The sequence below is a fragment of the Octopus bimaculoides genome, chromosome 10, assembly GCF_001194135.2.
Source record: "Octopus bimaculoides isolate UCB-OBI-ISO-001 chromosome 10, ASM119413v2, whole genome shotgun sequence".
Lineage (NCBI taxonomy): Eukaryota > Metazoa > Mollusca > Cephalopoda > Octopoda > Octopodidae > Octopus > Octopus bimaculoides.
Window position 1 is genome coordinate 31,168,284 of NC_068990.1, and position 14,075 is coordinate 31,182,358.

The following is a 14,075-nucleotide window of genomic DNA, read 5'->3' on the forward strand; positions in this document are numbered from 1 at the left end:
GTGGGTAGTTAAGAATGGAAACGGAAGCGAGTATGGGAAATGTATATGTATGTGGAAGTGGGTATGTAGGGGAAGTAGTATGTGTTGTTTTTTTAGGGTATATGTAGAAGTATGCAAGTACAGAAGTATATTGGTGTAGGTTAGAGGTGTTTGTGTGTGTGTGTACTCATTAAATGTGTGTGAAGAAAGCATCAATGTGGGGAGGTGGGACTAAAGCAAATGGAAAGGCAAGAGGAATGCAAAGGGTCTGAGTGTGATAGATGTGTGTGCAAGTGTATGAGTGTGAGCTGCTTTTACACAAAAGGAAGGTTTTAACTAAAATAGGTAAAAGTTCTATGGGGGAAAAAAGTCAAAGAAAAATTACTTAAAAATTTACAAAATGCTAGTTAAAATGTCTGGGGAGGATGGGTGAAGTGTCCACAGAATGGAGAAGAATTAGTAAAAAAAGTTGTAGGTGAGGTAAATGGAAACAGAAGTGGAATGATAGCTGTGTGTACAGGTATGAGTATGAAATATATTTTTTCAAAACACTTTGAAACCAATGCTTTTACTACTGATGAAATTCAAGGTTGCAGGTACTTACACAAAAGATACTTAGCTCCATGCATACAAGGCACTAATGACTCTATTCTATTGTGCAGAGCATTAATACCTTCCCTCCAATGAAGGTCCTAGCATACTTTAATTTGAAACTACCTTTCCTGGATGGTTGTGCCTTATTTACAATCAACCAAGTAAATATGAATTTATGAAGACTTGTCGTCTCATAAAAGAACCATATAAGTTTCAATAGAGCCATAGTGCATTCTTATCAAGATTGATAAATGAATGTTTGTGTTTATAAAATTGGTTTTTGAATGTCTATTTAGTTGCCCCAATATATGTTTTAAGCTCATCTTTGTTGTTTATGTCTATACTGGGTTGTACCATAAAATGTTCCTTTTCCTATTGCTGTTCTTATGTTTTTCATTCTCAGTGTTTTTCATGTAACCAATGTTATTAGTGAACCCACTGTTTCTTAGTGCCTCATTAAATGAATGTATGTTTATATGTATATGCATATATCTATTTTGCTAATTTTTTCAGGGATTTTTTATATAATTAAATCTCATTTAATTCCTTGTCTTTCTTGTCTTTGTTTTGCAGTATGAAATAGAGAGTTATTTCTGGTTATATGTACACATTATTTCCTTCAGTGAGTTACTTATTTTACCATTTTTCACATTTTTTTCTCTTCTTGGAGTAATTTTTGTTCAGTAGCAATATAAATTAGTTATTTTAGTACTTGTACATAGTGAACCATCAAATTTATGGAATAATATTTATTATTAGATGTTACTGTATCTCCTGAAAGTTATGATTAGATGTACCGTATCTCCTGAAACTCAATGTTTAACAGATGCTTAAATTCAGTTGCAGAACTGTTTTAATAATATTTAGAAATACCCAATTCTTTAAACCATTAGTATATGCCGGCTGTTTTGTTACTCTATAGCATCTATACAAAGAAAACTGCTTATTAATTAATTTGGAGTGCTGTGCTATGTGACTGAACCAGAAGCCACATGGCTGCAAAGAAAGCTTTGGTTTCATTGTAAAACAATAGGTTATTGTTTTATTAATTTGAAATATCATGATAAAGTTATTTGAACGTTAATTAATTTAATTACACCATTTTGAAAAGAAATTATTTTTTCTTCCAGGTGCTATTGTGGTATTTATTGAATTCAATAAAGATATCATAGAAGCAAGGTATTTATTTACATATCTTTTACTAGAGCTTTCCTGTTGAAAAATATATCAGTTTGACAGAAAAATACATTTTTTTAACAAAAATTCTTGTCCCCAAATGACTAGCCAAGATAACACTATAATAGTAAATAAATCTTTATTGAACAATGTAATTTTAAATCAGATCTTGAGTTTTATTTTTTATTTCTAAAGTTTCAATTGATATTTAAAATCCATAAAACTGAGATGTTTAAATAGACTGAAATTGAAACTTGGAGACACTCAAATTCTAATGTCCTGTCTTATTAAATTTTGAACAAAGAAACTTAGCATATACAAGGAAGGATAATGAGCTATGTTTCCATTTGTCCTTTGTGCTCTCTCCAAAATCTTTTATACCTCAAATACAATGATAATCCTTTTGCAATACCCAGCTCTGCTGTTAATCATCCCCATTTAAAGTCCATTTTCTATACTGGTATGCTTAGACAGTTTAATAGGAACTGGTAATGACTGTGCCAAGCTCTACTGTCTGCTTAGGCATGATTTCTACAGTTGGATGTCCTTTCTAATTCTAACCACTTTACACATTGTTGTAAGTGAAAAATTTAGTAAGCTGTTAAATAATTGAAAAACTTATCACAGTAGACTTTGAAGTTCATTGGTTTACTCTTACTTTATATGTAAAATGTTCATTAAAGAAATTGTACAGATTCTTAGAGTTATCTCTAAAAAAGACCATATTTTTTGTATTATCATCTATCACCCATCTCAGTGAAAAGCTTTCTTACACAGCCTTTAATTCTTAAAACGGAAAATAGTTTTTGTTATGGCAGTGATTTAAGATCATTGCAATGTTTATGCCATTTCAAAATATGTTTGACTGCTTCTTATGATCTATCTGAAAACTTTTCTCCTCTCTTATGCTACATTTCCTTCTTATCAACCCTCACTGATTACTGTTTGATTGTCTTTTAGTTCTGCCTGCCACCTGTTATTAATAACCACTTCTAAAAATATTTTCTCAACTAATTTTGTAATTTCATATCATTATATTTTTTTTTGTTTTGTTATCTGTACAGACATTCTTGTTTGTTGATTTAATATGTTATTTAAGCACACTTTATTTAATCGATTACGGTCAGTTCATATCTGCAGTAAAATCAAATAATTTTCTTATATCTATTATGCTTATTTGTTTACATATATTCAAAAAGCTTTTATAATCACTCTTATGCGACACTTCAACTCAGCTCTTACAATGTAATTGCTCTCCAAAATCAAATCCGTGCCTTGGTTATCATTCAGCTACCTACTATCTGCATGTACTTCTTGTATATCAAATGTGAAAAATATTGTATTCCCAAATTGATTTTGTTTCCAAATTATTTGTACTGCTAATTTTACACTAGAACATCCTTATACATATTAGCAACTGATTCCTGATTGGTAGTTGAAACAAATGGTTGAGTGAAAATATGTTTCACAGAGAAAAACCTTTGATTGCCTAATTGTGAATAACTCTTTGGATAAAACTAAATTTAGCTTATTCTGTATATAACATGCCTCAATCTATATACTCTTTTGGAGTACCTGATTATGACTCTCATATATCTGTAGTCTGTTTCTGGCACAAATCTCATTATCTGGTAATTTGCAATTAACTTCTGGCAACATAAATGTTATTGTTCTATTATTTTAATCAATCAAGTTCTATCTTGCATATTTTATTCCAATATTTCTGTTCAAAATATAATGGCTTTTGTAGAGGGAATTTTTGTTAGTGTATTTTTTAATGTCTATCTTAGTTAATATTAGTAATGACAATGCTGTCAACAATACTGAAACATCGTTCATAGTGTGCAGCTACTGATGTGTTTATTCATTGAAAGCTACTGTGATAGTATTGTTCAATTGTGCACAGTTTTAAGGGTATGATATCCTAGATTTAGGAAACAAATTTCTGGGTTAGTGAAAGGTAAAAAATTGAAGATAGGAAAATCCTACTGCAAGGATTGTTCTTAATGTTGTCTGTTTTGTGAAAGTTATTGTGGTGAAAAATAGTTACCAGTTATATCTAGTCTTAGGAAGAGGTGAGTGACCTCCAGTTCTGTCTTAAATTCAGCTCTTTATCTTGATATGGAGTAAAAGTAGAGAAATAAAAAATCTAAGTACTCAATTTTAAAACTAAAACTTTTCCAAGAATACTTTTATTTATTTATCAAACTACTTCTATTTTTTTTTTCAGTAAAATTGAATTACTTTACTATAATTATATATTCAGGTAAGTTTTGGTAATTCTCATAAATATATATAAAAATTTTACAGGATTCTTAGGCACTTGGCCTCTTATATGCAAAATGAATGCAATATAGCTTTTTCTTTTTTATCTTTTTACTTATTTCAGTCATTAGACTGAGACCATGCTGGGGCACTGCCTTGAGGAATTTTAGTTGAACTAATCAATCACAGTACTTATTTTCTTTTAAAGCTTGGTACTTATTCTGTTGGTCTCTTTTGCCAAACTGCTAAGTTATGGGGACATAAATACATCAGCACCGGTTGTCAAGCAGTAGCCACACACACACACACACGATGAGCTTCTTTCAGTTTCCATCTACCAAATCCACTCACAAGGTTTTGGTCGACCTGAAGCTATAGTAGAAGACACTTGCTCAAGGTGCCACACAGTGGGAGTGAACCTAGAACCATGTTGGGAAGCAAACTTCTTACTACACTGTATGTTCATTTAAGTCAAACACATTAAAACAGAAGCTAAGGGGATATAAAACAACATACTGTAGAGCCTCTTGCTCACCATTTTCATATTTCAAGCACATGTACTGCACTTCATAATTGGCTTCCTGTTTACTAATCACAAATATGAGGTGGTGTCAAAAGGTTCCCTGACTAGTTCTGTTGCACATCATCAGATGGCAGCACATGGTTGCATGCACAGTGAGAACTAGCAGTGACCTTCATGAGGCAGTGTGGCAAGTGACATCGCTATGTTTATTTAGCAAGTTGTGAAATCTGTGTCTTTGTGATCATGTGAAAGCTGTGGTCTGTGATTTTGTCATGGATAGAAACAAGTGCCGATGGGATATTTGGTGTTAAACTTGGGAAGTCTGCTACAGAGACATTGAGCATGTTTTGGCAAGCTTATGGTGATGAGACAATGGGTTGTACACAATGTTTCGAGTGGTACAGGTGCTTTAAAAGCAGAAGAACATCCCTGGAAGATGATGAGCAATCTGGAAAACCTTCCACAAGTGTCACCCCTGGAAATGTGGAGAAAATTCATCAGCTTGTGCATGAGGATCATTGGAAGACAATCAATGATGTTTTGAAGCATTGGAGGGAGGACATTTGGTGAAGGCAACTGGATCTGTGAAGCACAAAGAATTCTTTACAATGACAATGCACCCTGTCACCGAGCTCTCCTCAATCATAAATTTATCACCAAAAACAACATGGAATCGCTTCTGTACCTCCCCTATTCACCAGATACAGAACCTGCAGACTTTCATCACTTCTTCAAGATGAAAATGCAGCTCAAAGGTCGCTGTTTTAACACCCTGTTGAGATCCAGAGCAAATCACAGATGACTCTTGACCCACTTACGGAAAACAACTTCCTGGCAAGATTTTAAAAGTGGCAGGAACACTGGGACTGATGTATTACTGCACAAGGTGACTATTTCGAAGGGTGTGATGTTAAAACTTTGGTAAATAAGTTATTTTTTATTAAATATAACTAGTCTGGGAACTTTTTGATATCATCTAGTACACCATATTTTTAAAGAAAAAGGAAAGTACAATATTCATGTTTTTCCCTAAGGCTTTAACATTGTAAATGAAAAAGATTTAAGGAGAAATTGAAACTATGTTAGAATTTGGGTTGCCACTTATAATTCTTTTTCTATGGCTAAGCTCATTAATGCTTTCTTACACTTTATAAACTAAATTTTATAGGGAAGGAATGTAATTGAGTTAACTCCCTCTTTTGCTAGTACATGTTTTTATCAACCTTTTTGTGGATGTAAGACAAAGTTAACATAAGCATTATTTTAATGCAGAATGTAGTATAAAATTTTCCAATTTATAAATATGTTATTTATTGTATTTTGATTGTTTGATTTTTACATATTTCAGTGTAATTTTCTTCATTCCGGGCAGTTACCTTTTAGGTAAGGTCATGTTTTTTAAAAATTAATCTTAACTTGATAGTATATTTTATTTTACCACCTCAGAAGTATGTATATTCTTTTCTACTCTAGGCACAAGGCCCAAAATTTTGGGGTAGGGGCCAGTCGATTAGATCGACCCCAGTATGCAACTGGTACTTAATTTATCAACCCCAAAAGGATGAAAGGCAAAGTTGACCTCAGTGGAATTTCAACTCAGAATGTAAAGACAGATGAAATACTGCTAAGCATTTTGCCTGACGTACTATTGTTTCTGCCAGCTCACCGCCTTGTATAAAGAATATATTTTTTTCTACTCTAGGCACAAGGCCCAAAAGTTTTGGGTAGGAGGACAATCGATTAGATTAGCCTCAGTACACAACTGGTACTTAATTTATCAATCCCGAAAGGATGAAAGTCAGTCGACCTCAGCAGAATTTGAACTCAGAACATAAAGACAGATGAATTACTGCTAAGCATTTCGCCCAGTGTACTAATGTTTCTGCCAGCTCGCCACCTTCTATAAAGAATATATTAAATGTCCTATGTGTTTGTCTGTGTGGGATGCTCTTGTGTATGTGAGTTTATTTACAAATACTTTATATTAATCAGCAGAAGAATCATTATATTCAACTGATTTTTGTCAAATATTTTCTTTTACTTGTTTCAGTCATTTAATTGTGACCCTGTTGGGGCACTGCCTTGAAGGGTTTTAGTTCAACAAATCAACCCCAGAACTTTTTTTTTAAGCCTAGTACTTCTGAGGCACAAGTCCAGGCAAGGTTGTTTATGGAAGACCAGCTGTCATCCATGCGTACCAGCCTCCTCTCTCCACACTTCCAATGTTATCCAAGGGAAAGGCAAAGGCCAATAGAGCTTGGCACCTGTGATGTTGCAGCTCATTTCTACAGCTGAATGAAATGGAGCAATGCAAAGTAAAGTGTCTTGCTCAAGAACACAACACAGAGCCTAGTCTGGGAATCAAACTCACAACTGCATGATTGTAAGCTTGATGCTCTAACCACTGAGCCATGTGCCTTCACATTTCAGGGTACTTAAATTAAACAAGCAGTCTATGCTGTGAGAAATTGAAAATACTGAATACACTATTCTTGTCTTTCCAAGGCATTTGATCTTATTCAAATTTAGATAAGTGTATGTATACATGTAATAGAAAGGTGAGAATATCGAATACTCTGTTCTTGTCTCTCCCTGTCATTTGAATTTCTCCTAATTTGCAAATTTTATTAAGAGATTGTTCTCAATGCAGACCATGAGTTTCTGTAAGACTTTGGTTTTTATTTTAGGACAAGATATTAGAAAATCTTATTGAGGTACTGAAATGATCAGGATTACTTACAGGCAACAATTCATTTCCTGATAATTTTTCTTGTTATAATTACTGAGAGGTATAACTAACAACTGCTGTAAAGTTTAGAGAGAAACATAGAGAAAGATAATGAATGCATCATTGAAAAGTTAGGCGGTTATTTTGTTTGTAGTTGTATCATTAAATATATAGCATTGGGGTTATTAGAAAACAAACTAAGACTAGAAGAACGGTATGGAAAGTAAAAGATCCATCTGTTACATGTGATGATGAAAATATTGATAAATGTATATACAACTGTTTCTTACAGGAGATATTTTTGAAGCAGCTAACTTCAAACACTTATATTTATATAAATTTTATATGGGTTGCCTTGCAAGGTAAGTACTTAATATTTTTATTACATTTTTATATTGTTTTGATTATAGTTTGTTTCCTTACAAACCCATTTCCTTACAAACTATGTAATGGAGAACTAAATGTTTCTGAAGAAATCAATTCTTAGTTTTATGTTTTTTTTTTTTTGTTACATATTTACTCTATGATTGAACCTTGCAAGCTTTGAATGAACAAACATTTAAAAGAAATATAGGCATGTATATGTGATTAACAAGTCTGATTTGCAATCCCATTGCTCTACTTTTGATTCCATTGTGCTATGACTTAGTAAATATCTTCTATCAAAACTAATACCTTGTGTGTGGAATTTGGTAGATTGAAACTGTGGAAGCCATTCATGTTTGTGTGTGTGTATGTATGTGTGTGTGTGTGTGTGTGCATGCACGCGCATGTGTTTGTTGTATACATACATATATACATCTCTCTCTCTCTCTATCTATCTATCTTTCTATCTCTCTCTCTTTATATATCTATCTGTCTGTCTGCATGTGTGTGATTCAGTCAATATTCTATTTGAATTACTAAAATTTAATGGTTGGCAAAAGCAAGACAAAATTTAAATGCATTATGTTTATATTGAAACTGTATATACAGCAGTTCTTCTTTACTATAAGAATGTCAACTGCACTTAGTGAAGACTTGAGAAAATTTAAAAAATTTGTTTGCTAAGATTGTGGCATTATCAAGTCTAGAGCTTATGTTTTTTGTAAAACAAGAGTACTTGCAAAATATATATTAAAATAGATAAATAAAAAGCAAAATTAGTTGATTATTCAATTTGTACATGAAAAAAATGGAAAAAACATAATTAAAATGCTCCCTTTCTTATATTTGTAATCTAAATATGTGGTCTGATCAATAAGTATTCAGACTGTTGCCATAGTAATGAAACTAAGGCACACAGAGTGAAGTCACTTGGCACAGATTGACCTTGAACTTTGCTGTGCATGTGCACTACGTTTTAACATTCTAGCTCACTTCTGATGTTTACAGCAGTGCTTGGAAGGAAGGTATGTAGCATGTGATCATTGCATTGACTATGGTAGAGAAAGTTTAGCAGAGAATCTATATCAAATTTTGCCAAAAGCTTGGCGATACCTGCTCAGAGGCCTATGCAAAGTTTTCAAAAACTTTCCATCGTTCTTGACACAATCAAGATCTTGTGCAACTGCAACCTTTTGGTCAGCTGAAAGCAGTTTTGGCACCAAACTTGGCAGATATGCATCTCATACCCAAATCTTCAGTGATAATGGACTGAACTGAACTGTATTTAATCTGCACATCTTCTGATAACTTAAGGATGGTGATTTGGCAATTTCCCCTCACGGCAGCATGCACATCTGCGATGTTTTTCTCAGTTCTTCTGGTTGCAGGTCTCCCAGAACGTTCATCAATACTGACATTTTTTCAGCTATCTTGGAAACGTCTGAACCACTCGTACACTTGTGTGCAGCTCATACACTCCTCTCCATACACTTTCTACAACTTTGCGTAGGCCTCTAAGCTGGTATCGCCATGACAACTTTCTCTGTCATGGTCAATGTGATGATTACACACTATGCACCTTCTTTTGAAGCACTGCTGTAAAGAGCGGAAGCGAGCTACAATGTTAAAACTTAGTGCACATACACAACAGAGTTCAAGGTCAATCTTTGCCAAGTGGCTTCACTCTGTGTGTTTTAACTACATTACTATGGAAACAGACTAGATATTTATTGATTGGATACTTATTGATCAGCTATTACAATCATGTTTATTATAATTTATATGGTTTTATAGCTAGCTTTAGTTTAATAAAATCTCTTAAAAATAGAATTCACTAAAATTCAAAAAACTTTAAAAGTAATTTTTTAATACTTTTATTTCTACGTATTTTTAAGTGGAATTTTAGGAACTATATTGAATTTGTTACGAATAAGTCTTCAGGAAAATTCTGAATTTTTGGTTTATAACAGATTGCTTCCAATAACACATGTAAGTTTCCAGAATTTGTTCTTTTAAATTTATTGAAATGTTTTCCATGTTTCATTAATAGAATCTTATTGGTGCTACTTTAGCATAAGTCTACTGCAGTGCCGTGAAATAACATGATCTGTTTACTGAGACCTCAGCAGGTTTTGTGATCTTTCATGGTATGAATTTATTACCTGTGCATACCTTTTTTTATTTTTACACGTTTGATCTGAGTGCTTCTAACTATACCATTTGATTACCATTTTGACTTGAGTGTTTCTGACCAGACTTATCTTTGTTTTACCCTTTTGACCTGAATTTGACCTTTCATGATAGGAATTTATTACCTGTGCTTACCTTTTTTTTTTTTACCCTTTTAACCCGAGTGCTCCTGACCATGCTTATTTTTTTCCCTTACCTTTCTGACCTGGATGCCCCTGACTTGTCTATGTAAAAGAGTAATAATCTAACACCCACATCCTCTTCAAATTGAAGTTGATAACCATCAGTGTGACACATTTTACCTACTATAATGCCATTCCAAACATGTATCATTTTGATAGAGAAAACAGCAGTTGCATTTTTATAGAAAAACACTCTTCTGGATACACCACAAGAAGCAGATACTACAAGTTTGTCAATTTATGTTTCATAAGCCAGAAGTAACTAAAAACCATAGACTGATTTCAATTCTGTCTTCAAGTTAAAATATACTTGGTCATTTTTACTTCTTCTTGAGAAGTGATCTGATGAAAGATTTTATTTTTAAACTTCAGTTCTTGTGCAGAGATTTAAGTAACATCTGTAATGAGATATTATTCAATGTATTGTTTGTAAAAATAGTAAAAATATTCTACTTTCTATCACCTAATTCTTCTGCAGTTTTCCGTTGCTATATAACTTTTGCAAGATGAAATGTCCTTATGTAAAGATTACTATGCTTTGATGAAGAAAAGAAGTGAAAAAAAAATATAGTGTTCTGTATAACCCTTATTGTTTAATAAGCATGTAATTAATATATCTTGTCTATAGAAAATAATGTTGGTACTTCTCAAACTTTATCATTTTAAAATAATCTTTCCTTCAGAAATTCTGTTTTAAGAAAGGAAGCTCTGAATTGAGATCACAAAAGAAAGAGCAGTATCTTTGATATTAATGTAGGGTCTCTGAAACTAATGGGGTGGGGAAATGAGGAGTAAACCACAGCTTCCAGGCTATCCTCAAACCCTCTGGTTTCAATGTTTGCAACAGAGTAAACTCTGCCAAAGGCATTCAAGAGCCAGATTATGTTTATTTGGTATATGGCTGCGTATCAAACTGTATATTTTTTTTTGTTTTGTTATTACTACGAACTGCTGTCAGGGACCAGGTCATAATTTCATGTGATGAAAATTCTGCAATCATTTTAGTTCCAACACATAGTCTCTGATCAAATCACTTGTTTTGCAAGTATACCTCTGTGATGTTAATACCTTCTTTTGCAATAATTACCTACTACCTGACATAATATATTTTGCTCAGTTTTTCCACCTGTTTTAGCTGCTGGATTACTAATCTTAAGATCATGAGTTGAATCCTAAACTGTGTTGTAGATTTAAATGAGATACTTTAATCTACTTATCTCAGTATATCTAGGTGGTAAACAGGTTTTATTCTAAATTTCTGATTAAATAATTGTAAATTCTTTGAACTGTATGGATAATATTTTGATTCTTAAAATCTATTGTGTCATTTAAATATTTGTTTATATATTCATTTTGTGTTGAGTAACAGTAAAAGTTTATTGTTAAATAATTATATAATTAACTGTTGTTGTCTTTACCTGTGTAGATTATGGCAAGTTTTCTATCACTACTATTATTTGAATTCCATACGACAGCTGAACATAACATTTGGTAATTAGTATTTTTTTTCTATACATTATAAATACACAATCACTAATGTCTCTATCATCATGATCACAGCCACAATTGCATAAATTCTCTGTTGAAGAGTGTTAATGTTCAAGTCCACAAAATGGAAGCAACAAAAAAAACTTGAACAAGACGTTACCACCATCATATTGCACTTACAACTGGCGGATGTTTCAATCAACAAGCAATTTAGATGTTTTAGGTGAGAAGAATGGAGCAAGTGTTATAATTGTTGGGAACTTAACCTCAACAGGATGACTGAAATGACGAACTGTATAAGTGAATGGTAGTGATTATGGTTAGCAGTGAGAGTAGGAATGACAGCCAAGGTATGAAAAAAAATGTCAGATAAACAATGCAGTAACTAACACCTTAAATGAAGTTCTTCATGAAGCTGGTAATGACTCAGAAATAGTTAGCAATAGAGGCATTTGTGTAGATGACAGCAAATGGAGTTTTCAGCTATTTCTGACATTCATGAGAAACACATTTCATATTGAAGTAGAGAGATAAGGAGACTCTCTTATTTTGGCTTTTTGAAAAATCTCTTTCTTGTACTCTCCATCTAAATATAACAGGTTAGAGAGTGCACCATTGATCTTCACAACATATAGTAAAGATCAATGTAATGACTTGGTAAGAGACATGACTGTAAATTGTCTGTGGTGATAAACTAAATTTTGTTAATGCACAAGTATTTTGCTCTGAATTAATCATTTTTATAAAACAAAACTTCGATATGTTCATAGATCATCAAAAACATCTTTTCTAAAATATACTTTGTTGATTATAGTGTGCGTCTTATCACCCACAAGCCGCGAAATTAAATACTTCTCAGAATATAACAGTCGTTTCGCGAAAACATCGCAGATACCTCTCTTGTATTGTATTGTCCTTGTACGACATACCCCCCCCCCTCACTCTCTCTTTCTAGTAACGTTGTTGTCTCCCTTACATTAAGTAACTAATATAATGATTATCTTCGATTACTGTACCTTCGGACATAAAGATGCACCTCGGTTTTCTCAGGAAAATAAAAATATAGCTAACCCCTGTCTCACATTCGGCCCTTGACCAATTTATCTATCACTACATGACCGTTCATATTCTGGTTATAAATTTTTCATATACAGGAATTATGAAAATGTCGACTGATACTTTTTGGTAAACGATCGTGATAGGCTAAGCTACTTACATAACACTACGAAATATCACCACTGGCCTTCTCCTAGATGTTAACGGCTTTTTACACCCCTTGTTATTCTTTATTACAATTACCCGTGTCTTTATTATTTTTTTATATAAAGTTACCGAAGCGGTAATTTATATCAAGAAAGAACTACTGTAATGTATTGTTATCTTAGGAAAATAATGTCTACGATCAGATACAGCATTGGCATGCCAAAACTTAACAGTATTTTTTCAATTTTTGTTAGTGCACAGCTTCAGTAAACACAAATTTTTCTATTAAGTACAGTACAATTATATTTGTAATTTATTACAATAACTACACGTGTATAACTATATTTGCAATTGGTAATATTTAGTTGCTAATCGTTTTAAAGTAATTTGAGAAACACTCTTGTAAGTAAGGCGTAGGGTGTTCACAGCCTGTCCGAAGCTTGACCTTAAGTAAATAAGGCACAGTAGGATTTTTCAGACACTTTTTGTTGGGAGGGAATGGCATTTTCAATTGCAAAATTATTGATTTAGAACTAAATATATAAAGCAAAACAGTCTTTATTGCTAGCGAATTTCATTAGATCTTCCAAGTCCCTATTTCCATAATATTATGCATTTTCATTTTCATCCTTGTCCATGTTTTTCCTTCATTATCACAAAATGCTTGGATCTTTGTCCAGATCAAAGAAAAAGTGCAGGTGTGGCTGTGTGGTAGAAGTTTGCTTCCAATCCACATGGTTCCGGGTTCAGTCATACTACATAGCGCCTTGGGCAAGTGTCTTCTACTTTAGCCTTGGCCGACTAAAACCTTATGAGCGGATTTGGTAGATGAAACTGAAAGAAACTCATCAATATCTGTGTCTGTCTCCCACCACTACTTGACAACTGGTGTTGATGTGTTTATGTCTCAATTACTTAGTGGTTCAGCAAAGGAGATTGATATAATTAGTACTAGGGCTGATTCATTCGCCTAAAATTCATCAAGGTGGTGCCCCAGCATGGCCACACTCTAATGACTGAAACAAGTAAAAAATAAAGGATAACCCACAGATGTGTTTATGGGTTGTGCATCAGATAACTTCTGGAACTTCGGTGCTTTAATTTCTACTGAAGTTACCACTAATTATAGCATGAGCTGGTTGGAAAAAGTTTGTGAAAATGCAGATGTTTGTAGATGTGACATTATTGAGTAGAAGTGAATAATAAAAAAAATTTATTTAAAAATTAAAAAATTTTATTGAAGCTACAAATTGAAACAAATTTGAAGCATCATGCTTATTGTTTCTTTTCTCTCTACAGGATTGCCGCAGTTCAATTAGTATCTTTACTTGGAAATTTTACCAAACGGAAAGGAAATGAAGAATAGTGTTTTACACTAAAA

At 33.0% G+C, this 14,075-nt stretch overlaps 1 protein-coding gene across 1 annotated transcript; it reads left to right on the plus strand.

Moving 5' to 3' along the window:
* Positions 1-6,289: 6,289 nt before the first annotated feature.
* On the plus strand, positions 6,290-14,075 carry LOC106873963 (uncharacterized). The gene is made up of 5 exons (XM_052971106.1): positions 6,290-6,495; positions 7,558-7,627; positions 9,527-9,620; positions 11,430-11,494; positions 13,994-14,075. Exons 2-5 carry the CDS (start codon positions 7,611-7,613, stop codon positions 14,058-14,060), a joined length of 243 nt encoding a protein of 80 aa, XP_052827066.1. The 5' UTR covers positions 6,290-6,495; positions 7,558-7,610; the 3' UTR covers positions 14,061-14,075.